Raw genomic sequence first — 27,499 nt, forward strand, 5'->3', positions numbered from 1 at the left:
TTCTAGACTAGCTAACTAATGTTGTCATTTGATATTTGTTCGCTAAATACAGCTTATTTTGTACACCCCACATCAGTTATAGCCCCCGTAACGAGAACGAAGGACGCAACGAACTGAAACTATATACGAGCAAGCTAAATTTCAATGCACCTTCTTCGTTATATAGACAAAGTTGTAGAAAAAGTGCTTAGACTGAAGGAATCTGGAGTTTTTATTTAGATCTTTGAATTCTTTTTGGTTCAAAGAGGCTTCCTGAATAAGTGGAGGGTTCTGGATTCTTCTTTTTCCTTGAAGTTAAGCAGGGATCCATGCAGTTGCAACAAAGGTAATGCGGTTGCTTTCGATATATTCATGATTTCATCACGACTGAATTGCTTGAAGCTTACATAGACAAATTTAGAGATTAAATAAAATAAAAAAATAAATATAGTATAATAGAACCAACAGCCTTGTCGCCCTCTAGCGAAGGAAGTAGAAACTACAACAACACAAAAAACCATCATGGCGGCCGCCACAAGGCTGATATCAAGGTTGACGCTGGTCACTGGTTAGTCCACATTTAACCATTAATCTTTCATTGTAGATGCCTGTGCATCGTCCGGCTGCTTCCGTTTAAAAAAATGCAATTTTAACGTCGGGCTGGTCGTCAGTGCGCCATTTAAACCAGTGTAACTTCAGATCAGTGAAACTGGTGAAACGTGAACTTTGGACTCATCTTGTGAAAGTTTGGTAAAGATAGAAAGTTTCTGCTTTCTGGACAAATAATGGCAGACTTTGTGGTTTTGCTTAAGCAGGTTATTGGTTTATGGTTATCGATCAAAGTGACTTTACTATCGCGGCTGATTACATTCAGTTATTTCAGCAGATTTACAGCTCTTAGTACTTTAGTAATAGATTAACCAGCCTATTATTATTTCTAGTGATGTTGTTTACCGCACAAACACACTTAGTTTGTAAAGGAAGTCTTCGTCATCATAGCCAATCATATAAAACTCGTTGACATGAATAAAAAGATACATTTACGACCAGAATACAGCTTAATCAGTGTTTTTTCACATATAAAGGATGAGGCACATCATGTTTTGTTTGTTTAAAGTCCAGTTTTCAGTTTGTCTGTTCATTATCCTTTAGTATAGATATTATTTGGTCATATACGGATGCCTTTAGTTCCAGTCAGTCTTCTGTTCTTACTGTCACTCTCTCGCTCTTTTCCTTCATCAATTTCTCCTCAATTCAGGCGTCAAGCAGCAGTATTTCGGGTGACATCTGGCCTCCCTGCTCATTTTCCTCCCTGACTTTACGCTCTTCTCTTCCCAGGAGGAGGCAGTGGGATTGGACGGGCAGTGTGCCAGCGTTTAGCCTCAGAGGGCGCCTCCGTGGTGGTCGCTGACATCAGCAAGGAGTCGGCTAACGAGACGCTGGAGAGTCTGCAGAATGACCTCAGAGGGCAGGTTCACATTGCGTCTGCGGTGGACGTGTCATCAAAGGAGAGCGTAAAGAAGCTGGTGACAAGTATACAGGTGTGGAAAGCAGCTGGAATCCTGCTGGATGTTTTGAACGTCTCCTTCTTTGAGTTATTTTAACATCCATCTGTTTCTCTGCAGGCTCATTACTTCCAGCCTCCTTCAGTGTGTGTACACGCAGCAGGCATCACTCAGGATGACTTCCTGCTCAACATGGAGGAGGAGCAGTTCGACAGAGTTATCCAGGTTAACCTGAAGGTAGCAGCCCTGTCTTTTACAGAGCCTCAAAGAGGCTTGAGACACACATTCCTGCACAAAACAAATGAAGGATGATAAGACAAAAACTGTGAAAGCTGTCAGTTTTCCATTTCCACATACAGTAAACAAGGTTTAAGTCTCCATTTCAGATCTGTAACAAACCAAAAATAACAAGTTAAGACATAAAACGTCCCTGCCACATTGTGCCTGAACCTGCATTTCTGTTGAAAGTTAAACCTGAATATTGAATGACGGATCAGGATGAAGGAATCTGTTTCAACATCTCTCCTCTCAGGGTTCATTCTTGGTTACACAGGCTGTCGCTCAGGCTCTGGTGGCCTGTGGAGCTCCCAAAGGATCCATCGTGACTGTGGGCAGCATTGTGGGAAAGGTGAGCTACGAGGCTGGATCATGGCTTTAATCCACACAAGTTCACACTTCAGAAAAAAAAAATAGTTTTAGGTCACGCATATTAAAACTGAATTAGTTCAAGTTCATCAGTCACCACTTAGAATTAAGAACGAAGGTTATCAGAGTGCATTTTAGCCCCAAGCTGTGTGTCACATTCATCCATGTGTCACCATCGTCATTAAGCTGACTATTTAGTCTGCAGCCTTACTTCCTTCAAGTTGACGTTTTCGCACCTAAGTTGAAGCATAAAATCCAGCTTTAAAAGTTCAGCTGAAGTTAAAGGTGCTCTCCTCTGACTTTCTGCTGCACAGTCGTCTCTTACATCCTTCAGATTCAGCTGGTAGGCTGTGCTAGCTTCTTTACAGCTCCTTCTGAACCCTGCTTTTAGTTTCTGTCTTGCTGTCTGCTGCAGGAGAGATTGTTGGGCTTTTCGACACATCTGAAACTACACATGTGGTATATCTGATGCAGAAATCATGGAAAAGTCGAGTGTTTTTTTTCTGCCGGAGCTCACATCAGAATGTCATGTTGACTGTAGACATGAACGTCGTTCAGTGCAAAATTCAGTGAAAAATTCACAGAAAATGTTAATGCGACTCACGCACCCATCTTAAAGCACTAATTCCACATGATCAGTTTTAAACTGAAGCTTTTTTACAAAAAAGCAGGTCTGAGGTATTCGAGTTGGACTTTGAAGGGATCAAATAAGAAAAATCTAATTAAAATCCACCTGTTTGAGTGGGGGAGGAGGCCGAAGAAGGACATCATGACTAGATAAATAACTTGAGTTTTAAACACTGATCAAATTAAAGGTGTTCGCACAGATAGTTCTCACATACGATATGTGGTTTAAAGTGACACCACACCTGATGTTATGTGTGTGTCTGACGATGGTCGTAGGTGGGAAACATCGGACAGGCTAATTACGCTGCCTCTAAAGCTGGAGTCGAGGGTCTGACCAGGACGGCAGCCAAAGAGCTCAGCAGGTGAGAAGAATCTGACGAAGCAGGAAGGCAGAGAGCGCACGGAGCTGATGGAATGTGGTCTATCTTTCCAGGTTCGGGATTCGGTGTAACTGCGTGTTGCCAGGTTTCATATCGACTCCAATGACAGATAAAGTACCAGAAAAGGTTATAAGCAAGGTACAGCATACACACACACACACACACACACACACACACACACACACACACACACACACACACACACACACGCACGCACGCACGCACGCACACACGCACACACACACACACACATACACGCACACATACACACACACACACACACACACGCACGCACACACACACACACACACGCACACACGCACACACACACATACACGCACACATACACGCACACATACACGCACACATACACGCACACGCACACACACACGCACACACACACGCACACACACACGCACACACACACACACACACACACACGCACACACACACTCACACACATACACACACACATACACGCACACACGCACACACACACTCACACACACACGCACACACATACACGCACACACACACGCACACACACACGCACACACACACGCACACACACACGCACACACACACACACACACACACGCACACACACACGCACACACACACACACACGCACACACACACGCACACACGCACACACACACATACACGCACACATACACACACACACACACACACACGCACACACACATACACACACGCACGCACACACACACACACAGTACAGTCAAACATGGAGACATTTGAAGACGACACAGCTTAAAATCATTATTTTAATCTGTTAATGAGTTAAAGAGACTTCACTTCTAACTTGAATTCGGCCCCAAATAATTATTTAACCCAGAAAGGCATCAGTGGAAATGACCAAATTCTAATGAATGTTTTTCATGCATCTATGAAATAATATTTTTAAAATTTTTATTCAAATTTATCAGCATTCACTCTTCTTTTAAAAATGTAAGTTCTTTTTTTTCTTCATTTATTTTTGCAGCAGTGAAGATTTAAAAGTCGATTCATCAAACTATTAAAAGTGATACAAATATAAAACCTGACAGATGTTTCGATCCCAGCAAAGTAAACCAAACCTGGTTGGATGGGACTGATGTGAGCCTCTAATAAAGTCCGTCCGAACAGTCCTCTTCTGAGTTCCTCTGTAAATAGTGATATCCTCCTAAAATCTGGTTTTCTTTTTGTTTTGCGTGTTTCAGATGACGTCTCTGGTACCTTTGGGAAGAATGGGCGAGCCCGCAGGTCAGAGCAGATGTTTCACAGCACTGATTCAGTTTAACTCCGTGTCTTTGGTCAGGATATCAGTTTTCTGTCACACCTGCAACACGTCACACTTTTAGATGCTGCTTTCTTAGTCTTTGTGTGCAGTGATGTGAGCTGATTTGTTTCTGTCTGTTATCCTCAGAGGTGGCTGATGTTTGTGCCTTTCTAGCTTCAGACGACTCTCGATACATCACAGGAACCAGCATCGAAGTGACAGGTAAAGTATCACTGTGTGAAAACCCCACTAACTTATATTAATACGTACAAACCCACAGCTCACACTGATAGTGTTTTAACATCTTTCAGGTGGACTTTTCATAGGTTAAACCATGTCTGTGACACTGATGAGCATCAACAGGAGGCCAGTTTGTTCATAATTAACTGTGAAATGTATGCACCTGCAGTGGCTGATTTGATCATGATTGTGTTGAGTATATTCTGTAGATCTGGATGTCAACATGTACGCTGTGAGGCCACAATTTGTACCAATAAACACTCTAATGCCATGTTTTCTCTCCCAAATGTTGAATTTATAAAGCTTTTCATCATTAAAGATTTTATTTATTCCACAATGTGCTAATGAGCTAAGTTTTTCCCTCCTCTCACATACTGTTTGAGAGCAGCTGCTCCACATCTCCAAAGTTTTCTCAGAGGTTGATGGCAGCAAAGGCAATGCAGCCTCATTTTTATCCACAACTTTACATTTTGTTTGATCTCTGAGAGCAGTCGTCCATCGGCTGGCTGTCAAAGGACTGATTGGGATTTTAAGCAGTTTTCTTCAGGTTCAGATGTTCCAGGTGAGGGATTAAATCAATCTACTCTCTGACATGTTCAGAAAGCCTTTCAGTAATTAATTAATTAATTTACTCAAAGGTTTTGCGGTGACCACAGCAGGGTGTCCAGGTCAGCTCACGCTGACTCTCACAACACAGTTAAACAAACAAGTCAGGCTTTGGAAATAAGACTCACTCATAATCTAAAAAGTTATGAAATACTTTAAAGTTTAGTTGTTTGCGTGCTTCTTTTCCAATTAGCTGCTAAGGATGTTTGAAAAGTTACATTTACTGTTATGGTCGTTAAAAAGAGCAAACCTTGTAGTCTTTAAGGAGGCATAAAAATGTCTGATTCCTGTAAGAATTTTACAAGATAACTTTAATCATTTAATTTTAAAATGTTTCATGTGCATCTTAATGATTCTTAGAAAGATACTGCCTCTTTTTTCATTTAGCATCTCCAACAAACTGATGAGAAATCCGGAGGAGCAGGACTTCTGACTCCCCACCAGATGGCACTGTTTTACCATTTTGTAAAGTGGAAACATCCATGTCATTAAACCACAATAAAAAGCAAAAGAGAGAAGAATGAGATAACAGTACATGCAGTGCATGCTAAAGCTATTTTTTCATGTTACCACGACATTAATTAACCGTGTCACCAGTAGAAATTATGCTACCAATAACCATGATGCCACAATAACACAATTATTTAAACTGATGTGGATCTCACCTTATTTAAACTGACTTTAAAGTTTTATATAAGCTGCAGTTTTTATTCACATATGAAGAAAACAAACTATATTTCACTTTTATATTAAAGACTAAACTCCTAAAGTGAAACTTTAGGAAATATATGACACAAAAGATGAAATAAGCCATCAGTGCCTCGATGGCTGTTGATTTACACGACGAACCGAAAAACTACGACACCTTGTGGTAATTTGCGGTAACGACAGCTACCGGTGAGAGAAGAAAAACAAGAGTCAAGCAGCTCTTTTTAAAAAGATTATATATTACAGAAACAAGTATTTTTAAAAATTACTTACAGACATTATAAAATAATACTTTTTTCTCTTTTCAGCACCATATTTTTTTTATGTTGAAACGTCTTCAACACAATAAAAGAAATATTTGAGGTCATTCTCTCTGGAGGACAGATATTTTTGGTTTAAGATTTTGGTCATCCCTCCCCAGTTTCCTGCTATATAAACAAAAAGAAAAACAATTATAAAACAAACAAATCAAACTAGAACCCTAGTATGAAATTACCCCACGACTTTATGATTTTCACCCGGTCTGGGCTCTGAGAGTATTTGCCCCGTCCCTCTCACATCCTGTCTCTCACCCCGCTGTGGTCTCAGGTATAAAAATAAAAGAAAATAGGATTGTTTGTAGCCACAACGTGAGCCTGAAACCAACACACGCCGAGTAAAACAGCAGCAAGGACAAGGAAATGTGACAGAACTGAAGAGTCACCATTTAATCGTTACAGTGGAAGCAAAATTCAACAGCACAGTACAGTTGATGAAAACACTATAAAAGGGATATTACAATAAGACACGGCCACAGATTCTTTGGTTTTACAAAAGGAGTTTTTGGACAGGGCGTCAACACAAGCATCACGACTCAAGCTGGCAGTGAGTTCATAACATGCAAGTCAATCGCTTCAGTTGAACTGCAGCAAATAAATACAACTGAAATACACCACATTTGACTGAAATATTGGTTGGATCTTATTTTAATCTCAAAGCACCCTGTTTGTTTTAAATAAATACAATAGAATATCACTATTTCTGTACAAATGGAATGTAATGCACATTTTCCCAGTAAAAAGCTTTGTGAAATTGTAAAGAGATTAAAGAAAATGGAGGACGTTTGTATAATTAGCACCTTGCCACACAGTTTCAGTCAGTAAAGCATGATTTTTATTCACTGCTGCAGGAAAAAGACGAAGGGAGCTTTGAAGTGCCTGGAAAGTGACTCATTAAATACTGCAGTGGTGTGTGGTGGCCACACAGGTGTCCTGATCAATTATTTAAAGAACATTTAAAAGGCACCGGTAACATGCAACTACATCAGCATCAAGGTTTGCACAGCTTACAAAAATAATGGCTTCAGTTTCACTGATCTACGCATCAGTTCATCTTCTCTCTCGCTTCACTGAATGCAAGTTGGTCCAAAGCTAAGTTCAGGAGGGATTGTCAAGTTTAAAAAGCACCACCAGATATTTCAATCAGTTAGAGCTGTGAATCACATTTAGACAGTAAAAACTTTAAGGTAGTTGTTAAGAGAACGTAGAAAATGCACTTTGTTGAAGCCCGAGATGAAAATAGAAATGAAACAACACCCTGTTGGTATCATGTTGTCAGTTCCCTGTTTGTCTTTTGGATGGAAACTGGTGGCATTAATTCTTTGGCTATTTTTGATGTGGCAGGAATTGAGACGAGTGTTACTCTGTAAACAACATGACTGACAGTCAGTGGATGTTCATATTTTACACAACCAGGTAAGTTAGCGTGCACATCTCCAGCAGATGAACACAAGCGACCACTAGCTCTCATTCTCAGGTCTGAGTTTGGTGTCTGCTGTTTAGATTTGAATTTGGTTCATGACAAGAAACTTTGGCTCCGAAGTGGGAGATGGATAGAAAAGTGTTTAAACTTTATATGTGAATGTCCATGGAGACGAACACCCACCAAAAGTCAAAGCTGTGAACCAGAACAGACGATTTAACAGAGTGACAGTCGATCATGTTGCTTGCAGCGTGAACGTGGGATTAAAGAAGTGGGAGGATGTCCGAGTGTGACCCTTTTTTTTTTTTTTTTGGAAAGAGGAGGGAGAGGTAGAGCAGGAAAGATGAGTGGAAAAAAAAGTCAGCGGGGAGGAGAGAGGAGTGAGAGGGGGATCGGAGACGGGGGCTTCAGGCCTCGTGCTGCCAGCTCGCTTTTTACTCAGGCCGCCGCCTTTCACTGCCGGTGAAGAAAACACTGTTTCATTCCGAGGGACACTCTCTCCTGGATTTTCTCCCCTTCTTCTCAGTCGTGTTCCCACTCGTGTTCTCCTCTTCGCAAGTTTTTGTATCTCTCTCCTCTTTACTTCTTTTTGACGTCCGTTAGTTGCTGGGAGGGCGTTGCGTTCCCCAGGCGCGTACGAGTGTGTTTGTCTCACAACATCATCTGCATGTGTAAGTGTGTGTGTTTCGGTGAGGGTACGTGTGTGTTTTATATCATTTACAAGTTAATTTACAAATTACTGGGCATGTATTTTCTTTTTTATCATATATAGGTGTGTCTCTAAGTGCATGTGTGTGCATGTGAGTATTTGCATGTTTTGTTCTCTGCATGGTGTGTATACGTGTGTGTGTTTTTAGCCTTGGAAACAGACAGGTCCCACTTCAAAGCCAAACTGCTGGTTGCTTTCCCCAAAGTCTGACACCTTGATATCCAGCAGAGGGAGATGCTCCACCTGTGGTGTGTTGATCTCCAGCACTGTCCTATCAAAGCCTTTACGATACTGCAGAGAGACACGGAGACGGACACGTCAGTTTCACTTTTCCTGTTACACATGGAGCTCTCAAACATATATACAACCCAAATAAAAAAAGGATACTGTGTAAAAGCAAACTACAATGAGACATTTTACCATTTCCAGAAAAATAATTGCTAATTTTGAATGTGATGGCAGCAATGTGTCAACGGGACAGAAGCAGCTAAAGGCTGAAAAAGAAAGTGATACTTAAAGAAACAGCTGTTGCTACTAATTAAGTTAATTAGCAACAGATCTGTACACAACTGTATAAAAAGAGCATAGAGATGGGCAGAGATTCAGCAATCTGCAGAACAGTGTGTTCCAGTTTCAGAATAATATTCTTCAAGATAAAGTTGTGAAGTTTTTGACAATTCCATCATCTACAGTACTTGATATAATTAAAGGATTCAGAGAATCTGGAGACATGTCTGTGTGCAGGGGACATGACAATATTCAATCAATATTCTGTCATTGAAATCACTGCATGGGCTCAGGAACACTTCCAGAAATTATTATCTGTGAACTCAGTTCACTGTAACATCCACAGATGCAGGTTAAAGCTCCATCAGGCAGAGAAGAAGCCACATGTGAACATGATCCAGAAACACTGACGCAAAGTGGGAAACTGTTCTGTGGCCAGGTTATACAGGTTTTAGAGCAACATCTGCTCCCATCCAGACACCCTTTTTTTCAGGAAACACATCCCGCATCTATTCCAACAGCATGGCTTCATAGTACAAGAGTCCAGGTGCTGGACTGACCTGCCTGCGGTCCAGACCTTTCATCAACTGAAAACATTTAAAATACAACAAACAAGACTCTGGACTGCTGAGTAGCTGGAATATCAGACACTGATGGGACAACATTTCTCTCCCAAAGGCCCAACAGCTGGTCTCAGGTCCCAGATGTTTACAGGTGTTGTTAAAAGAGGGGATGCTACACAGTGGGAAACACGGTCCTGTCCCTGCTTTTTTGAGACATGTTGCAGCCATCAATTTCAAGATGAGAAAATAGTTTTCATGAAATAGAAAAGTGTCTCAATTTTAACATTTGATATGTTTTATACGTTTGCATTGGGAATAAAATGGTGGTTCATGAGATCTGCAAATCATTGCATTCTGATTTAATATATATATATATATATATATAAATATTCTGTAGCACTGTTTTCCGTGCGTGAACTCACAGAGCAGCCATCGACCAAGGCTTTGATGTAAGGGTTGGTCTCGTAGCTCAGCTCCTCGTCGTTGGCGCCCCGAAGGTGCAGCGCCCTCTTGTGGTTGTTCTTGGAGCTTCGGTCAGCCCAGGCCACAGAGCGATGGCAGTGGTAGGTGACGTTCTGGCGGGCCTGGACGCTCAGGAGACGCAGGAAGCCCAGCTGGACCACACCGACGGGCTCGCCATTGTAATCCACGTAGGAGAACTGGGAGGAGGAGATTGAACAGGAGGTTTGGCAAAGAACAAAGACGATGAACAGAAAAAGAAAAAGAAAGGTTCAGAACTAAACTATAAAACTGTTACTAACCTTGGTACCAGTGGAAAACTGACTGTACCACGACCCTGGAGTCTCTTTGTCCCAGGAGCTCATCTTCACCTGCCATCAGAACAGTCCACAATCAAATATTATGAGTCTGTTAAGTTTAGTTTTCCTTTACAAAGCAACACAAACCTGAGCCACATTTTTCTCAAACATAACTAAACTAGTTTCTTTCATGGTTTTACTTTGAATGTTGGGAAACAATAGTGAGGAGAAATGGGGGAAATTGTTTCTAGAAAATGGGAAATTGGAACGTTCTGCAATTAAAACACTTGATTTGACAGGATTTTACAGTGTTGCTGATTAGGGGGACCAACCGTGTCGACGCCTTTGCTGGGGTACAGGCACGTCTCGCTGTTACTGAAGTTACAGAAGACCTTGAAGGAGTCTCTGGAGCAACCCTGGTTGGGATCGATCCAGTACTCTCCTGTAAAGGGCAAAGAAAGGCGGAAAAAGCATGTAAAAGTCTGATGGAGGTTTGTTTGAGACTCTTTCACAGGACCGTGACATGGTCTTTGCTCTTAATTTCTTGTGGTCAGTAAATTTATTTGATTAATGTCTTAAATTCTCTTTAGTAAGTGTGTGAATGTGTGAAAATGGTGCTTCTGAACATCATCCACAGTAAGAACATAACCACAACCTGTTGGTTGGTCAGTAAGTGTGTGAGGTATGTTCTGTACCGTCTTTGAGGTCAGGCTGGCTGAGATGCAGGTCTTGGCAGGTGCGGGCGGGGCTGTCCTGGGTGCCCAGAGGGAAACGCATGGTCTCGATCTCTTGTCGAAGTGAGTTGAGAGAGCCAAAGATCTCCTCCATGCCCTCACTGCCCACTAGGAACTCTGTGCCAGCGGTGTCAGATGCAGGCATCTCAGGGTCAAACTCAGGCAGCAGCTGGCTGGCATCAATGGAGCGTTTGGACTTCGGACTCCTCTGGATGGGCAGCGGCTGAATGACCTCGCCTGGTGGGCCCTGGGATGCAAGTTTACATTTCAATCCTCTGACTGAGTTTAAAGTATATATATCACACTCTTCCTTAAGTTTTTACAAAGAAGGCTGAAGTACTTACAGGAAGCCCAGCAGGTCCTTGCACACCCTTTTCTCCCTTTGGACCAGCGCCTCCCTAAAACAAGAGGAGGGAAGATTTTGAGAACCAAACAGAATCAAACTCAAATTGTATAAGTAGAAAATAGAGTTTACACACCGTTGCACCCTTAGCTCCTTTGACACCTTGAGGACCCTGTAAAATACATCAGATTTGAATTTCATGCTGGTAAGAAGAATGGATCTGAGATAAGATGTGAGAACAGGTACTCACAGGCAGACCAGGAGGACCAGCGGGACCTAAAGGTCCGGTGCCTCCAGGCATTCCCTACAATAAAACACAGGAGAGTGTTCATGGATCATTTCAAAGTAACTCGAATAATGACAGAACTGTTCCTCAGGTAAAACCTACAGTCTCTCCTTTGGGTCCAATGGATCCCTGAGGCCCAGACAGGCCTCGGTCTCCCTTCTCTCCCTGCTCTCCTGGGGGTCCAATCAGACCGATAAGACCTGGGTGTCCCTTCTCTCCCTTTGCACCAGGATCTCCACGCAGGCCAAGCAAACCAGGAGGTCCCTGCAGGATGAGAAGAAGGAGCAAAGGATCAGAGGAGGATCACCGTGAAGAGGTGGAGGAGGAGATGAGACACAAGATGATAGGAAAGGTGGATAACTGAATGATTATTGAAGGAGAAAACACTACAATTTATTTTCACTAATGTTCTGTGCGTCAAGATTCAGAGTAAGAAAATAAAGTAATGAAATCATTATCTTACCATAGGTCCAGGTGGTCCTTTCTGGCCAGCAGGTCCTGGAGATCCTTGCTCACCCTGAAACACAGACAAACACCTTCAGCAGGTGGCCTCCGACACACCGATACAACACATTTGTTCCTGTGTAACTGCTGTATTAACAAGCCCAAAAATAATTGAAAAGCTGAAGTTACCACTGATCCTGGGAGTCCTCTGAGACCCTCTGTTCCTGGTTTGCCGGGTACACCCTGAGGGCCGACAGGGCCAGTCTTCCCCGGGGGACCAACTGCACCTGAATCTCCCTGTGAATGGTGATGATCATCATTAAACATACTTCACATGACAATTCAAGTTAGATATCACGGTTGCCTACAAAAAGACCGAGGAGAGGAGGCAGAAAACTGACTGACATACAAGAGAGAAACTGACACATATTCTCAGATTTACAAATAAGATGAACTTTAATAATTCTTGAGTAAAGTGTTTTATCCTGAAATCACTGACTTCTTCTTTCCTGGAGCCTCTTGTAATGGTTCTGGCTATATTTCTAGCAAAATAATCCTTTTCTTTGAAGGTTTCTAAGCACATTCAAGTTGAAGAGGCTGTGTGAACTAGGACTAAAATGGATGTAACATTTGATGTCTGTTGCAACAAATTGGGTACATCTGCAGTTTTTAGAACACTTTTAATAACATTTATCATTATTTTCATCGACCTGTTGTTCAGAGGCTGATATTTACTCTCTAATTCACAGTTTTGATGGAATAAAAATGTAAATTTTTTATGGGTTTATCAGATCAAGGGTCACGTTGGTCCTACAGTTGTGGAGCTGCTACATAACGATTCATTAATGGGTTATTTTTTAAGGTGGAAGTCTAAAAACAAATCTAGAACCGAAGGAGTAGATGGAAATGATCGTCTTCAGGATGCCAAACAAAGATCAGAAGTCAGCTCTAGCATGAAGCCTTCAATATGATTCATCGTGAGTACATGACTTACACTGATTAAATTGCACAGGGACTTTAAAATGCACTCACTTTGGTTCCCTTCTCTCCTTGACGTCCCTCTGGTCCTCTTGTTCCAGCAGGGCCCTAAAAAATAAAACATGTACTGATGTAACAAGTTTAAAACATGAAGTAGTTTCACATTATTAAAGATTGTAAGTAAACTGCATCATTTAACTGGCGCTAAAAGAAAGAAGCAGAACAAATGCATTCACAACTGTGTCTGTTTTAATGGAAGAGTTCCTCAGGAGGGCATCGAATGCTTGTTGAGGATGAGCTTACCCGCTTTCCAGGGGGACCAGGTGGTCCATTCTCACCAGGAGGTCCCGGGGAGCCCTGCAGTACAATGCAGAGTCATGAGATTGAGGAGACTGAAACATAAGAAAATACTTCATTCCAAAGTATGTATTATAGCATCTTTTGACTTACAGACTCTCCGGGTTCACCATCCTCTCCTCTCTCTCCTTTGGCGCCATCTTGACCCTGAAAGCAAAGTGGACCAGAGTTAGTGGGTTTCCTTCTAATCCAGTTCAGGAAAAAGCTCAAAAGAAGATATTTAGCAAACACTCTGAACTGAACTGTTACCAGCTGTGAGGTCAGACACAGCAGAGCTTTTTTGTTCTTTTTTCAAATATACTTACTCTGGGTCCAACTTCACCAGATGGACCGGGATCACCGGGGAAACCAACGGGGCCCTGAAGTAAAGCACAGCAACAAATCTCAGAGTTGAACATGGCAGAGATTAACATGTCTCAGGTCATTCATCTGAGTGTCAGTGTAGCTGTGTACGTGTTTTTAGTGTTTATCATACAGGGTTTCCTTTGGGTCCGTCGTCTCCAGGTCGTCCTCGTCCTCCGGGGGGTCCACCAGTTCCAGGTTGTCCAGACTCTCCCTTCTCTCCTCGCTCTCCACGAGGACCCTGTCAACGGGGCACACAACTCTTTGCTGACTCATGGATGCTATCAGTGAAGAATCAGTCACATGACATCTCACCGCACCGAGTGTTTGGGTCGGGCTCTCAGGTACTCACCTTCTTTCCAGGCTCTCCAACAATTCCAGGTGGTCCGCCCTCACCGGGCTCTCCCTGTGGAGCAAACAGGAAATCAGTTAATTCAGTTCTTCTTTCTTTAGAAAACCGTCACACGTGTTCAGAAAAACTCTTTCAATGTTGCACCTTCTCTCCAATCGGTCCAGGATTACCCAAACCGCCAGGAGGACCTTGAGGACCCTAAAAAAAACAAAAAAACAACACAAATCAGACAAAAACAACATAATAGTAATAACTTAATATGATAATATTTTACCAGAAGCTTATTCAGTTTTGATTTGCCAACTTGATCAATAACTGGTTCCATCACAATTTATGAAAAGTAACTTGATGGAATACTTTTATTAACAAAATGTTCTTGAAACAGTTTCAAACAATCGAAATTTGCAATACAGCCAAAGGAGTCATAAACACTCACATCAGCGCCGCTGGGTCCAGCGGGGCCACGGGGTCCTGGAGGACCTGGGGGACCCTGGAAACATAAAGAGGCTTTTAGTTTGACCATTATTTATGATTTTATTGTGATAAAAGAAGTCGCATCAGCAATAATCATGTAATAATCATAATGCAATAATCATTCTGAAACTCACCAGAGGTCCAACATCTCCGGTTTCTCCCTTCTCACCAGGTGGTCCGGGCAGTCCCTGCAGAACAGACGGGGGAGTTTTACAAAGCCTGCAGCTTAGGAACTCATCACAGGAGTGTAGCTCAAGTTACTTCAAGTCCGAATTAAAAAATCTTAAAATTTTGCAGACCTGAAGACCGATTGGTCCAGGGGCCCCAGGGAATCCTCGAGTTCCTTCATCACCTTTAGCTCCAAAAGGCCCCTGTTGGCCCCTTGGTCCAAGTTCTCCATCAGCCCCCTGCACCACAGAGGAGGTACAATAAAAATAATGCATGTGCCGCCAGTGAACTCAACAAGAACTCAACAAGAACTCAAGTTCGCACAGTCGAGAACGAGCAAAACCAACTTTGATGTTTCTACTTACAGCAGGACCAGGTTGACCAACAGGACCCATCGGCCCGGGGGGACCAGGAGGACCCTAACAGTAAACAAACATGGAAAGTATGAGCAGCACAGCAGCAGTGATGTGACAAACAAACAAATTCTGACTGTCACCATCAAAGATAACAGTTTGGGACTGATTTCATGTTACTCACATGCTCTCCTTTTCCTCCCTTGGCGCCCTTCTGACCGTGCTCTCCAACCTCACCCTGAACAGTGAAATATTTCATGTTAAAGTCATGTATAGAGTGCATTTATTCTCCCGAATGAAACGTTTAATCATATATTGAGCTGAGGAACTTTGAATTGGCAGTATATAAATAAAACTGAAATTAATAGGCTATTATTTGTGCATCAGCTCCTGCAACATAATGAGAGTCTGAACAGATTCAGGACAGTGATTTGGAGCTACTCGCCTTATCTCCATCCTCTCCAGGTATTCCAGGTGTTCCAGCTGGGCCAGGCAGACCCACTGGACCCTGCACGCCATCTCGGCCTGCTGGACCAATAGGACCTTTTTCACCCTTAAGAGGGAGAAGACAGAAAAGTGGAATTGCTGGTGTTATTTTTTCCTGTTGCTGGGCAGATGTTAAATGCAACACTACAAAACACTCACCGGGACTCCCTTCTCTCCAGCTGGCCCAGGTGGCCCCTGAGGTCCTGGTCGGCCGGGAGGTCCAACAGGTCCAGCAGTTCCAGCTGGTCCCCTCTCACCAGGAGAACCCTATAAAAGTACATCAAGACAGTTCATATTGCAGCAGGTGTTCAATAAGTGAATACTTCGGTCTTTATTAGGATAATTTTTATTCATTTTTAGCCAAAAATGACCAAATAAATAAACAGAAGCGATGGAAATGAATTCACTCAAAGTAGTCTGCATCCTTTACTGACATAAACCCAGCTAACTGAGTGAGCTCGTTACATATCACCATTTTAAATAGTATGAATAAGAATTTCTAAGTTGGGTTGAAACGTACAGCAGTTCCAGGAGGTCCAGGCGGTCCTTCACTTCCTTTTAGTCCTCCACCACCCTGGAAACACACATCAGAAGGAATTAATTCATTTTTAATCTCACTTTAACTACTTATTTTCTTCCAAAATAAACATTTTCTGTTATTAAACGTTAAAAATTCTCTTTCATGGGGCTGATTTAACTCCTAAAACAGATCTCTGTGAGTCTAAATTACATTTTTAACCATGAAAATAAATCAAGTCAAACATTAGATAAGATGTAACATTAAAACTTTGCACAATTAAAAAAGCACAGTGCTATAAATATGTCCCCCAACCTTCGCCTTTTTTGCTCAAACCACTACTCTTGCTACATAACAGAAAGTTGGTATATTAGCAACATGACTCAGTCACACACAAGAGAGGTGAAGTGAATAGTGAATAAGAGTGAATTGTGAACAGTTCCTTCAAAGGATGTTGAGTCTGAATGATAATGTACTTTAAGTATGACTTTCAAACATAATAGTTAATATGATCCTTTGCCTTGACTGTGTTATCAAACTGCTGCAGTTTGATAATGTTTCATTGACCACAGGCTGCAACCTGATAGGAACGTCTCCTTCTGTTTGTGAAGTATGAAACACTGTCTGAATTTAGTCTTTTTGAGACCCACAATGGACCCAGAGCATAAAAAAAACAAACCAGATCACTTTACAAGGTTAAACTTTCTTAAGGTCATACTCACGGGGGTTCCAGGTAGTCCTCTCTCCCCAGGAAAGCCTCTCAGTCCAGGGGGCCCATCTTTCCCAAGGCCTCCTGGTGGTCCAGGGTCTCCCTTGGTGCCCTCCTTTCCTGAGGAACCAGGAAGTCCCTGCTCTCCGGGTGGACCTGGGGGTCCGGGATGGCCACGCTCACCCATGGGGCCCGTCTCTCCTGATGGACCCTGGGAGGATTGGGAGCAAAAAGAGGAAAAAGATGTTGAAAAAAACGTGTGTAATCATAGAGAAGAGAATCAGCGAAATCTACACCATGATGAATGAACTCACCTGAGGTCCAACGACTCCAGGAGGCCCAGGTGGACCCATTTTACCTTGGAAACCCTGTAGGAGAAAAACACAGATATGAAGTGCATCTCTGAAAAACAACTCATTCCAATCTCACTCTGAAACTGACCAAAGTGGAACACAGTCATGATACACCTGTTTGATTTCACCTAATTTAATAAAAATGTGTGCTGTGGCTCAGGTGCATTTACTTGTCACGTGATCGGCATCAAATAAACATTTTCAAGGCTTACTGTAACTGGCTTATCTCTAAAAAAAAGCTTCCTCAGATACAAACTGTAACTGGAGTTTATTGAAAATTAACCAGACACAACTGATGTCACGATCCAGTCTGTGTCTTCAGAAATTTTTGTGATTTAAAAACAGAAAATGGTTTAATATATCTTTGATTAAGTTTTCCATTGTATAAAATCATTGCCACAGTTTTCAGATAACATAATCTGTGAATAAATATGAGAAGATTCCACATATTGTCTCCTGCTGGTATTGTAATATACAGCCTTTTATTTTGAAATGCTGTTAAGAGAACCTAAAAACACACTTACAACTTCTCCTCTCTGTCCAGGATGTCCAGGCAGCCCATCCTTTCCTGGTGGTCCCTGTAAGAAAACATTAATTAAATATAAATTAATCAGACAAAAGCTCTTACAAACAATCAAGAAGAGGTATCTTTAAACTTGAGACAACAATTGAGGGAAGTAAAATGATCTTTTTAAAGTGACAAAACCTTAAAATAATAACATCTACAATGAGTCTATTAGAAGCTGGTATCAAAACTTTTTCTTACAGGAGGTCCCTTTGGTCCTGGGAAACCATTGGCTCCCTGAGGCCCAGGCAATCCCTGGTTGAGACAAGAAGATATGATGTAATGAGAACATGAAGAGCTATCTTTAAAATCTCTATGGCTTAAATTTGAATGTTCAAATAAAGATCTAATCAGCAGGACATGCTTTGGTCATGAAAAATGACTCACCCTCTCCCCAGAAGGTCCAGGAGGCCCATCGCTTCCAGAAGTTCCCTATTAATAACAAACATATCACCGAAAAAAACAAGTTTAGACTAAAAAATGTAGCAATTTGAGACTCTTATTGAAATATTTGTAGAAATATAGGGAATAATAATATCATGTTAATAGCAGTAAAGTTAGTGATGAGATTAACAACAATTATAACAAAATGATCAACAATTCAAAAGCGATTTTCAGAACAGTTAGCAGCAGATATTGTAACGTGCAAACAAACCTTCGCTCCTGGTTTACCAGTTGATCCCCTCGGCCCTCTCTGCCCTCTGGGGCCCTGGTGGGTACAAATAATAAGTGTTAGCAATGGAAAACCTTCTTAAAAACGTTTAAAATCTGATACCACCTGTGACTACACTGATTTGATAGAATTAAACATCTGCTGAAAATCATATCTATGCTGATCTCCACTGGTTTAACTTCTAACTCTGCAGTCTCATCCATCAGCGATGCTGCATGAGGTCAGAGGTCAAACAGGTGGATGTCTGCTCTTATGCCTGTTGCTCAGTTATTATCTAATACCTGAGCAGACAGACAGACAGATAGACAGAGTGGGGTAACTTTTAAAAAATTAGTAAATTAGAAAAGGTACCGTTGGTCCTCTTTGTCCTCTTGGTCCTGCTTTTCCAGTAAGACCCTGATTTGAAAAAAGAAGAAAGTTACTAACTGTTTTCATCACTTTTATTCATCAGTTTTCATCACTTCTCTGGAGAATCTCAATGTGATTCCTGCTTGAATTCCTAATACTGACCTTGAAAGTCTCACAATAGCTAACTAATATCTTACCCTTGTCCCCTTCTCGCCATTGGAACCAGGGAATCCGGGGAATCCAAGAGAGCCCTAAAAAAGAAGATAATCTGAAAATCAGCTCTTATTCTCACCCCGGAGAAGCCACATGACCACTAAAGCACATAAAAACACCAATTTGTGTGGATTTGTGAATTTGTAAGTGTAAATAACAGATGCTGTACATATGTGTCCCTTACCTTGGGTCCTAGTCTTCCAGGATATCCAGGAAGTCCAGGTACACCAAGTTTACCCTGAAACACAGTGATGACATCACTAATCATAACTGCTGTACTTGTGTTTGATGACCTGTTACACGATGAAATGTATTACTTTGTTACTTTTTATGGTTGTTTAAATACTCAAGAGGAATAATTTTAAAAAATATAAAGGTGTCACACCTGTTTTACTAGAGTAAAATACACCCACAAGAGGGCAGTAAAATGCCATTTCCACCCCAAATTCATGACCATTTTTTTGGAAAAAATATATAAAATTTTGGGGAAACACCATATTTGTAGATGAAACATTTAGAAGCAAGTTTCAGTATAACTGCCCTTTAATCTAATAACAAAGGAGGAAATGATACACTTTGAAAATATCTTGTTGTGATGAATAAGACATACCTTCTCTCCAACAACTCCAATTGGTCCAATCTCACCAGGGGGTCCAACACGACCCTTTGGCCCCTCTGGACCATCTTCTCCTCTTGGGCCTGAGACGCCAACCTCACCCTGCCAGTGAGATGCAAAACAAAGCCATCAGAAAAAAATGTTCAACGTATTTTCAAAGTTATAAGATTGAGCCAACATTTTGAATGATTCATAAGATTAACACAAGTTAATCCATTCATCACATATTCATCTAGCCATAATCTTTATCAATGATCCACCAACTAACCAGCTGTTCCATAATTCCATCTTACCCTCTCTCCCTTGGATCCAAAATCTCCCTTAATTCCTGGGAAACCATCTTCTCCCTGTTGGAAAAAACAGAGGGCATGTTTCTTGTTTGCTTTTTCCAACATATTACTATAGTTTCCCAACCAAGAATGCACATGCCATTATCATGCAACCATGATGCATGTTAGGGGGCATTAATATCTTAAAATTCACTTACCTTCTCTCCTTTGTGGCCTTTCAGTCCACGGATTCCTTGAGCTCCCTGCAATCAAAGAACGTCATCATCAATGCACTGATATGGAAAGCAGCACACAGGAAATAACATGTTCTGAGTTAGTTCAGTCTATCTAGATGTGAAAAGTAAAATGTTTGACAAATAATTTCATAATCAAACAACATTTTGCTCATTTCTGCAAATACAATGAAAAATTGTTAAAAAATGCAGTAATTAAGTTCACTGACCTTGATGCCACGAGGGCCAGGATAGCCGATAGCTCCCTGAGGACCGTTGGGACCCTGGAGGAGGTTACAGGAGAAAAGATGAGCTTTCAGTGCAATACACCCTTTAAAGTAAATATATTTGGCGACTAATAAATCCACAAAGAGATCCTCTGGTTAACACCAACGACCGTAAAAGTTTTGAACTCTTTCAGATGTCACAAAAAGAATTGATGTTGGATGAAGTTAGGATCGACACCCACCTGGTTTCCTTTGGTGCCAGGAGGTCCCTCCTTTCCTGGGTGTCCCTGCGAAAGGAAGATAGAGAGCTCCAGCATTAGGAAGGTAATGCAGTACTGGTGGATTTGATTAATTCAGTTGTAATGATGTATAATAATTCTAAAGACAAACGTACAGGAGGGCCATCAGCTCCGGGCATTCCTGGCAAACCTGGTTTTCCGGTAGGACCCTGGAGAACAAGATACAGTAAGTATGTGCTAAATAAATCTGTTAATTTAAGATGCAAAAACATTTATTTAGGTTTCAGCCACTTAACGAATCACAAATCTGATCTGCATTCTTCTTGAACATCCTGACAAACGTACAGGCTTGTGTAGGTTCTTCTCAAATAAAGACAGTGGTGGAATTAAGATATGTATGCTACATTTTAAGTTCCTAGTATGAATTTCTAACTGGAATGTTTTCCCAAAGTTGGATTTCAGAGAGAAAGAAAACTCCAACAAAGTAACTAGATGTATAAAAAGTGATTAAATCTGCAGTGATTTACGGCCTATTAACACCTCTGTGTCTCATTAAAGTCTCACATGGTGCTGTCCAATCTTTGTGGACACACTGCCGTGGTGTTTGTGTGTAGCTCAATGCATCGTTAACAGCTGGTATTGCTAAAAACAAAAAACCTCATCAATGAGAAAACATCACTAGTTTACAGGTTACAGGTTGACATTCTTAACTCTGAGTTCAGAAGTAAATGAGGTGGACCGTGTTATCCAGAAGCTTTTTGGAAGACTTTCGCAGGTGAACTAAGAGCGAGACAAAAAGGCCCTGATCAGGCATCACATACGTGGTCTAATCATGTGTTTCATGTGTTCTCAAACGGTGGAATTTATGTCACTGTCTTAAACTTGTTTATTGTTACAGAAAGGAGGCGGAATTCAACTGAAGTTTGTGCACTACTTTGACCTCCATTATTCCAGAGACAAAGCTTGCAAAGTTTTACCTGTGCACAGAGGCAGGCTAGTTATCTGCAGTGTTTACAAAAAGCTTAGCTAATGACATCAGTGTCTGGATGCATCGAATCAGGTTTCATGTGATGGACACTGAGGTTTTCACTCAGTATGAGATGCTGGCTGTAACTGATTAGACCTCTTTTGCAAGCTGACATTTTCACTTGCCACAACATAATAAGCAAAAGTGTAATAAATTACATAAATGATGGATAAGTTCTTTTAGAGTCCCAGTAAGTCGTAATGAACCAGCAGGTAAAACAGCAGGATGCTCCCTCAGATGTAATGTAGCCATTATCACTACACCTTTGACCTCCCTGCTATGACATTAATCACTCCCTTATCTGTCTATTAACAGATACATATGAGAGTGCTATGAGTCTGTAAGGTGAAGGTGTTGAAGATAGACACAAATATGGAACAATTGTCCAGCAGAAACTTTTATCTATAACATTCCAGACTGCATGTTATGTTACATCTAACTTTTGCAATCTGATAAATAAGATTTTGAATAAAACTGTAACTGTTCATATCATGACCTGCTCAATAGACATATAAGCAGAAACGACACCTTTGTGGAATATAACTTCAAATACTCAATTCCTGTAAAATGTTGCCTAATATATGTCACTTCATTATGAATCAAGAGTGTTTATTGACTAAAATCAATAAGTTCTTTGGTCATTCTGTTACATGACTGAACAGATTTCACGCAATAAGCTAATTTTTTATATTACATGGAACTTTTATCATTGGAGATGTTATTTTTCTAATTTTTGACTGTAGGTTATCTTCTTTTAGTTTGTCTACCTCTGAGCAAAATAATGAAAAAAAACTACTTTGTGAAACTTGGTGGAGAGATTGAGTTATGGTAAAGAAAGAACCCTTTAAATATGGTGCAGATCTGGATCACTTACTGAAACTGTGAGTTAGGGTGAGCAAACAGAGTGCTCTCAAACATCTAATATTTCATAGTTTCTATTATAACATTTGTATGGTCTCTTACTTTCTCTCCTGGGGGTCCAATGGCTCCCTGAGGTCCTGGCATTCCCTGTAAAAATAAACAAAAAAACGTGACTTTCGCTCGACATATTGAATAGATTCTCAATAATACTGTTCACTTTTACTCTTGTGTGCATGTGTTTATGAACAACTCTGAGACACTGAGTTAATACAACTGTCAAGTTTGCAATATATTGTTAATTTTTTAGTGGCTTTAGCAGAATAATGAAGTCGTACAGTTATGACAGTACATTGCATTTAAGTGATGTAACATAGAGGAAGAAAAAGAAGTCCGTCGACCTTATGCTAATGTTAGAGATGGAAATAATTCTGATTTTACAAACTTACTGGAGTTTAATAATTAGATAAGATGGATGATTTGGTTATTAAAACCAATATGAGGAACCAGGTTAGTCATTCTCACCCTAACTTAATGGCTGCAGCCTCAATCAAACTAACTTTGCTCTACAACTCAGAGAGAGTAGACAATCATAAAATCTATAGCAGTACAGCTAATGATCCGTGAACTTATTCAGTCATGAGGAGCTTTGGGTTTTACCAACTTTTGAAGGCCTTGGAGCAATGGTTTAAACTCCCTTTATAAACTTCCCTTTACAGAAAGCAGTGTGCCTGCATTCCTGAGTCAAACTAACACCCAGGTAAAGGCCTCAGTGATTAAAGCTAGTCGATTAGTCATTACACGTGACTCGTGGTGTTCTGTAATGTCCCAAAAAGGGAATTCAGACTCATCCAACTACAGGTATATATATCAGTGAAGATGCAACTGTGTGGCTGAAACTGTCTCACCTGAGTTCCTGAGGTTCCCTGCTGACCTGGAGGACCGGGCTCTCCTTGGGGACCCTGACAGATAAAATAAGGGTAAATATTGACTCATGTAAAGAAAAAAAAGGTAAAGAGAAGGAGACTAATCTTTATCGAATGACTGATGATTACATACATAATTTACATTATGACATAGTAACTGTTACCAACCAAGTTTCCTTTGGGACCGTGGGGTCCATCATTTCCTCGTACACCCTAAGAAGAGAGGATAAACTTAAAGCTTCACAGAATAGAGACCAATCAAAAGATTTCAAACACAGCTGCACACATAGTGAGAATCAGTGGGTATCGGAACCCTGAATACCTGCTTTAAATACCTGGTCAGGTTTTGAAAATGAACAAATGCATAATTTTTTTTACTTTACAAACAAAACTAAACAAAAATACGCAAACAAAAAAGACCGTGGAGCACTTATAGAACGACAAAGCCTTACCGCTCCAGTAAAGCAACCCTAGTTTAGCTGAATATAAGGCATGGCTGTCTAATTGAGACCAGTATCTGAACTCTGACTGATACTGCACGTCTCGGTGTTATTTCTGGAAGACTGTGGGAACTTCACATGCTCATTTTTAGATAACTGGTTAGCCTAACGTTATATCAAGCTACAGTGTGTTGTTTCAGGAAATGCTGAGGGTGCTATGTGGTAAGGGAGGGATAAGTTTATGGTTTTTGTTTTTACTCACAGGAGGTCCGGAGATTCCAGGAGGACCTTTGGGCCCAAGCAAACCACGAGGCCCCTAAAGACAGACACACAGACAAAGGGACAAATTAGAGAGAAACACCCATCCAAGAGAAGATCTGTCAGTAAAAAAAATGTCAACGAAGCTGACAGGATTTGCTTGGTTGTCATGGAAACACTCACGGGTTCACCTGGGAGACCCCTGGGTCCGATGTCTCCATCGTCTCCCTGGAAACATGCAGAGACAACACAGGAGGATGAAAATGTGTTAATCAAGAGATAGGAAATGGCACAATGTAAAATATATTTCAGAATCTTTTTTATATGCACGTACCCTCTCTCCATCCTCTCCTTGAGATCCTGCTGGTCCCAGTGGGCCTGTGTCACCCTGACAATAAGGAAGAGAGGAAGGATATTATATACTATTCTTGTGCTGTTTACCACCCACCAACACATATTAAAGCACCGAGGGTATTACCTGAATAATTATGAACAACCCATTCTTATTGTTTGACTCACCCTGTGTCCTTTGTCACCAGGCAAACCCGGAAGACCATCAAAACCACGGTCACCCTGAGAAAGATTCACCGACATGTGAGCTAATAGCACTGCACTGCAGAAGCTGGAGACACCTCACGAGTGGGATTAATACATTAATTCTCATTAGAGATTTTTTTATTTGGATACAGCTGTGGTTCAAAGACAAAATATAGAGATACATCTAAGAGTTTAGGGGGGGTGTATGTAGCAGATCTGTCTATTAAAGAAATGAGAGAAGAGAGAAACTACTGTACCTTAGTTCCAGGCTCTCCAGGCATTCCCCGAGCACCATCAGCGCCAGCGCGACCCTGTTAGCAGCAGATGGAGAACATGTTTTTAAGTGATACTGTAAACATGACACATTTACCGCTTTAAAAATACTCAGTGTTGGTTGTTCCAGGGCATGTTTGGGAAAATATTCATTCACGCAGTACCAAAAAGATCCTCTATGCTGGTAAAATCTATCCTCAATTTCTGGATGTACAAAACTTATGAATGACAGCCCCTGTCTTCAGATGAAACTCCACAAGATAACGATAATCATCTCTGAGTAATGAGTTCTTCCTCAGATGTGTGAAAAAGACAAAACAAGCAAGTTAATGAAAATTGCTGGTTGTTTATACTCACTCTTCTTCCTGATTTGCCTGGAGGTCCCATCAAACCCTGTGGTCCTCTGGGACCCTGACAAAAAGAAGTAGATGCCCATGATAAATGCCTGTCAGAAACGTCACGTCATTGTTTTGAGCAGAGAAAGTTTAACCATTTAAAAAGAACTCTCTGAAATACTCGGAAATTCAAAGTTTCAACCCTCGAGTGTGTTATTGGGGGCTATTAGAAGACATTTTTTATTTTTTACTTACAGTCAGAGCTATTGTGAAGCAGTCTGACCTGAGTTTTATTCTATTGCCATGGCATGTGCGGCTTCATTTTTAAAGCATTTAGGCAAGCAATCAAATATGGTAACTTGCACAATAAAGGGTTAATTACAATATTATTTAAAATAATTAAAAAAAAACAGTTAATAACATCATTTCCTCTACAGTATGTGCATGACTTTACTCAACACTGGTGTGAGGTCAGTGCTCAGTTTGGTGAAGTGACTGTTTTACCTGAGGACCAGGATCTCCGCCCTCTCCTTTCAAACCTGAGCTTCCTGGATTTCCCTGTGAAATAAAAAAAAATCCTCATCACAAAAACTACTAATCATTTAATGGAAATTAATGATTAAATCATTTAAAATTAGAGAGAAAATTGAATAAAAGCTGTTGTGGGATCAACAAGACAGTATTTCCAGGAGTCCTGTCATGAGATTAAAATCTGTAAATGGTAACAGTTACTACAACAAAGTCTTGATATGAACAAAGTAAAGTTGAAATTCACAGGTTACATACCAGGGGTCCAGGGCGTCCAGTGAATCCCATTGGTCCAGGAGGTCCCTTCAGAGCCATCTACAGACAGCAAAGTCTCAAGGTCAACAAAGATGGAGGCACATGGCTGCTTATACAGAGAACTTTCTGAGGTTCAGTTTTTTCTGTATCAGTTTAATATCAATGTTACTATAAAGTTATGAATATACTTTCCTTCGTGATGTTTGACATTGTACATTTTTTATTGTTGTTTATTAATGTTCTTAATGCACTGACAATGATAACTGACTTTAATGCCGATGTAAAGACAATCATCTAAACTTAATGGTTGTACACGTATTCTATTCTGCAGTATAGTAAATATCATATTTGTTGTGTAGTTAAACTACTTAAGTTAATTTTTCATAAAAACTAATTGCACAGTGAAAATACAAATTAAAAGCAGTAACTGACCCTAGCCTGGGACAAGATAGCTGCTGCCTGGGCTTCCTGTGCAGAGACGACAGGACCTTTATCTCCTCCACTCTGACCAAAACGGAACTGTAAAAAGAAAAGAAAAAGGCATAAGGACTATGAAGCAAAATGATTTGACTAATGACAGTGACTAAATCAATGATTAGAATTATCAAAGAATACTGTTCTGAACAATAACGTGAATAACATGTGAATGACATGTTTATAGACTGTAGATGGAACAGCTGAGGAAACCTTCAATTGGTTTGAATTCAATAAGTCATTATGTAGCAAAGAAAAGCCAGCATGAACCTTAACAGAGCTATATGTACTGACAGAACAGGATTAAACCTGATATCAAATAGGGCCAGTGTTACTTCTTATAGATATCCATAAAATACTTGCTCATGTTAAAGCAGACATCAGTCATATTTGTGACAGTTTGGACACTATTCCATTTCTAATAGAGGACTGAAAGACTTACAGGCAGCATGACTGAAGTTCCAGGAGGTCCAGGGACTCCATCAGCCCCAGGTAGACCAGCCCTACCAGGAGGACCCTGCAGGATGGAGAGAAGGAGTGATAAGCTGGCACAATGAGGAAAGACAGGAATTGAACTGTGCCTCTTGCAAAGCTCAACTGCATTGACCAGTCATGCCTCAGAATTGCTGATGCACAGAATCTGGACAAACCTGCACATCTTAGAATAAAGGGAAAGACTTACCCTCTCTCCAGGGTCACCCACAGAGCCAGGAGGTCCGGAAGAACCAGGGGGTCCAGTAGGACCCTGAGGAAGACAGAATTACAATAGAGATATTCTTCAGAAGGAACTGAAATTCGAATACAAAAATACATGCCACAAACCTTGAAATAAATAAGAGGGACTGTCTAATATTGGCAATAAGCACATTGTACTACAGTATAACACAAATAAATGTGTTGAGGACTGACAAAAGCAAACTTCAGGAGTAAAATAATATTAACATAAAATGTCTTTCATCAAAAATAAATGATTATCTTTTACTTACAGCAGGTCCCTCAGGCCCTGGAGCTCCTTCAATTAACATTCCCTGAAAAAGTCAAAATAAAGTTAAAAAACCAA

At 40.8% G+C, this 27,499-nt stretch overlaps 2 protein-coding genes across 5 annotated transcripts in view; one reads left to right on the plus strand and one right to left on the minus strand.

Moving 5' to 3' along the window:
- Positions 1–484: 484 nt before the first annotated feature.
- On the plus strand, positions 485–4,995 carry hsd17b8 (hydroxysteroid (17-beta) dehydrogenase 8). The gene is made up of 9 exons (XM_072369847.1): positions 485–547; positions 1,318–1,520; positions 1,605–1,721; positions 2,017–2,112; positions 3,033–3,118; positions 3,190–3,274; positions 4,360–4,402; positions 4,566–4,640; positions 4,730–4,995. The coding sequence occupies exons 1-9, from the start codon at positions 502–504 to the stop codon at positions 4,747–4,749; spliced, it is 771 nt and encodes a 256-aa protein (XP_072225948.1). The 5' UTR covers positions 485–501; the 3' UTR covers positions 4,750–4,995.
- A 3,461-nt stretch (positions 4,996–8,456) lies between these two features.
- The window catches only part of col11a2 (collagen, type XI, alpha 2), a 43,174-nt gene continuing 24,131 nt past the window's right edge, over positions 8,457–27,499 (minus strand). For all 4 annotated transcript variants that reach the window (XM_072369826.1, XM_072369825.1, XM_072369827.1 and 1 more), the window contains 56 exons: positions 27,426–27,467; positions 27,122–27,184; positions 26,882–26,956; positions 26,398–26,484; positions 25,969–26,025; positions 25,687–25,740; positions 25,205–25,258; positions 24,832–24,885; positions 24,557–24,610; positions 24,372–24,425; positions 24,221–24,265; positions 24,042–24,095; positions 23,508–23,552; positions 23,322–23,375; positions 22,519–22,563; positions 20,684–20,737; positions 20,532–20,576; positions 20,293–20,346; positions 20,048–20,092; positions 19,854–19,907; positions 19,555–19,662; positions 19,129–19,182; positions 18,929–18,982; positions 18,735–18,779; positions 18,366–18,419; positions 18,098–18,142; positions 17,912–17,965; positions 17,670–17,723; positions 17,107–17,160; positions 16,806–17,003; positions 16,087–16,140; positions 15,726–15,833; positions 15,526–15,633; positions 15,265–15,318; positions 15,093–15,146; positions 14,859–14,966; positions 14,694–14,747; positions 14,522–14,575; positions 14,230–14,283; positions 14,086–14,139; positions 13,867–13,974; positions 13,697–13,750; positions 13,485–13,538; positions 13,338–13,391; positions 13,089–13,142; positions 12,246–12,353; positions 12,076–12,129; positions 11,715–11,876; positions 11,577–11,630; positions 11,463–11,498; positions 11,328–11,381; positions 10,945–11,230; positions 10,582–10,691; positions 10,253–10,321; positions 9,914–10,150; positions 8,457–8,712 (listed from right to left, as the gene is read on the minus strand). In XM_072369826.1, coding sequence (XP_072225927.1) covers positions 8,566–8,712; positions 9,914–10,150; positions 10,253–10,321; positions 10,582–10,691; positions 10,945–11,230; positions 11,328–11,381; positions 11,463–11,498; positions 11,577–11,630; positions 11,715–11,876; positions 12,076–12,129; positions 12,246–12,353; positions 13,089–13,142; positions 13,338–13,391; positions 13,485–13,538; positions 13,697–13,750; positions 13,867–13,974; positions 14,086–14,139; positions 14,230–14,283; positions 14,522–14,575; positions 14,694–14,747; positions 14,859–14,966; positions 15,093–15,146; positions 15,265–15,318; positions 15,526–15,633; positions 15,726–15,833; positions 16,087–16,140; positions 16,806–17,003; positions 17,107–17,160; positions 17,670–17,723; positions 17,912–17,965; positions 18,098–18,142; positions 18,366–18,419; positions 18,735–18,779; positions 18,929–18,982; positions 19,129–19,182; positions 19,555–19,662; positions 19,854–19,907; positions 20,048–20,092; positions 20,293–20,346; positions 20,532–20,576; positions 20,684–20,737; positions 22,519–22,563; positions 23,322–23,375; positions 23,508–23,552; positions 24,042–24,095; positions 24,221–24,265; positions 24,372–24,425; positions 24,557–24,610; positions 24,832–24,885; positions 25,205–25,258; positions 25,687–25,740; positions 25,969–26,025; positions 26,398–26,484; positions 26,882–26,956; positions 27,122–27,184; positions 27,426–27,467 — 4,152 coding nt within the window. In that variant the 3' untranslated portion in view covers positions 8,457–8,565. The remainder of the gene's footprint in view (positions 8,713–9,913; positions 10,151–10,252; positions 10,322–10,581; positions 10,692–10,944; positions 11,231–11,327; positions 11,382–11,462; positions 11,499–11,576; positions 11,631–11,714; positions 11,877–12,075; positions 12,130–12,245; positions 12,354–13,088; positions 13,143–13,337; positions 13,392–13,484; positions 13,539–13,696; positions 13,751–13,866; positions 13,975–14,085; positions 14,140–14,229; positions 14,284–14,521; positions 14,576–14,693; positions 14,748–14,858; positions 14,967–15,092; positions 15,147–15,264; positions 15,319–15,525; positions 15,634–15,725; positions 15,834–16,086; positions 16,141–16,805; positions 17,004–17,106; positions 17,161–17,669; positions 17,724–17,911; positions 17,966–18,097; positions 18,143–18,365; positions 18,420–18,734; positions 18,780–18,928; positions 18,983–19,128; positions 19,183–19,554; positions 19,663–19,853; positions 19,908–20,047; positions 20,093–20,292; positions 20,347–20,531; positions 20,577–20,683; positions 20,738–22,518; positions 22,564–23,321; positions 23,376–23,507; positions 23,553–24,041; positions 24,096–24,220; positions 24,266–24,371; positions 24,426–24,556; positions 24,611–24,831; positions 24,886–25,204; positions 25,259–25,686; positions 25,741–25,968; positions 26,026–26,397; positions 26,485–26,881; positions 26,957–27,121; positions 27,185–27,425; positions 27,468–27,499) is intronic.

This window comes from Leuresthes tenuis, unplaced genomic scaffold (assembly GCF_036924035.1).
Source record: "Leuresthes tenuis unplaced genomic scaffold, fLeuTen1.0.hap1 SCAF_18, whole genome shotgun sequence".
Classification (NCBI taxonomy): Eukaryota; Metazoa; Chordata; class Actinopteri; order Atheriniformes; family Atherinopsidae; genus Leuresthes; species Leuresthes tenuis.

Excerpts from the sequence above, each read along its gene's own strand:
- hsd17b8 (XM_072369847.1), top strand. The coding sequence starts at position 502 with ATGGCGGCCGCCACAAGGCTGATATCAAGGTTGACGCTGGTCACTG. Across the intron at positions 3,119-3,189 it reads GCAGCCAAAGAGCTCAGCAG|GTTCGGGATTCGGTGTAACT; the intron begins GTGAGAAGAATC and ends CTATCTTTCCAG. Across the intron at positions 4,403-4,565 it reads AAGAATGGGCGAGCCCGCAG|AGGTGGCTGATGTTTGTGCC; the intron begins GTCAGAGCAGAT and ends TGTTATCCTCAG.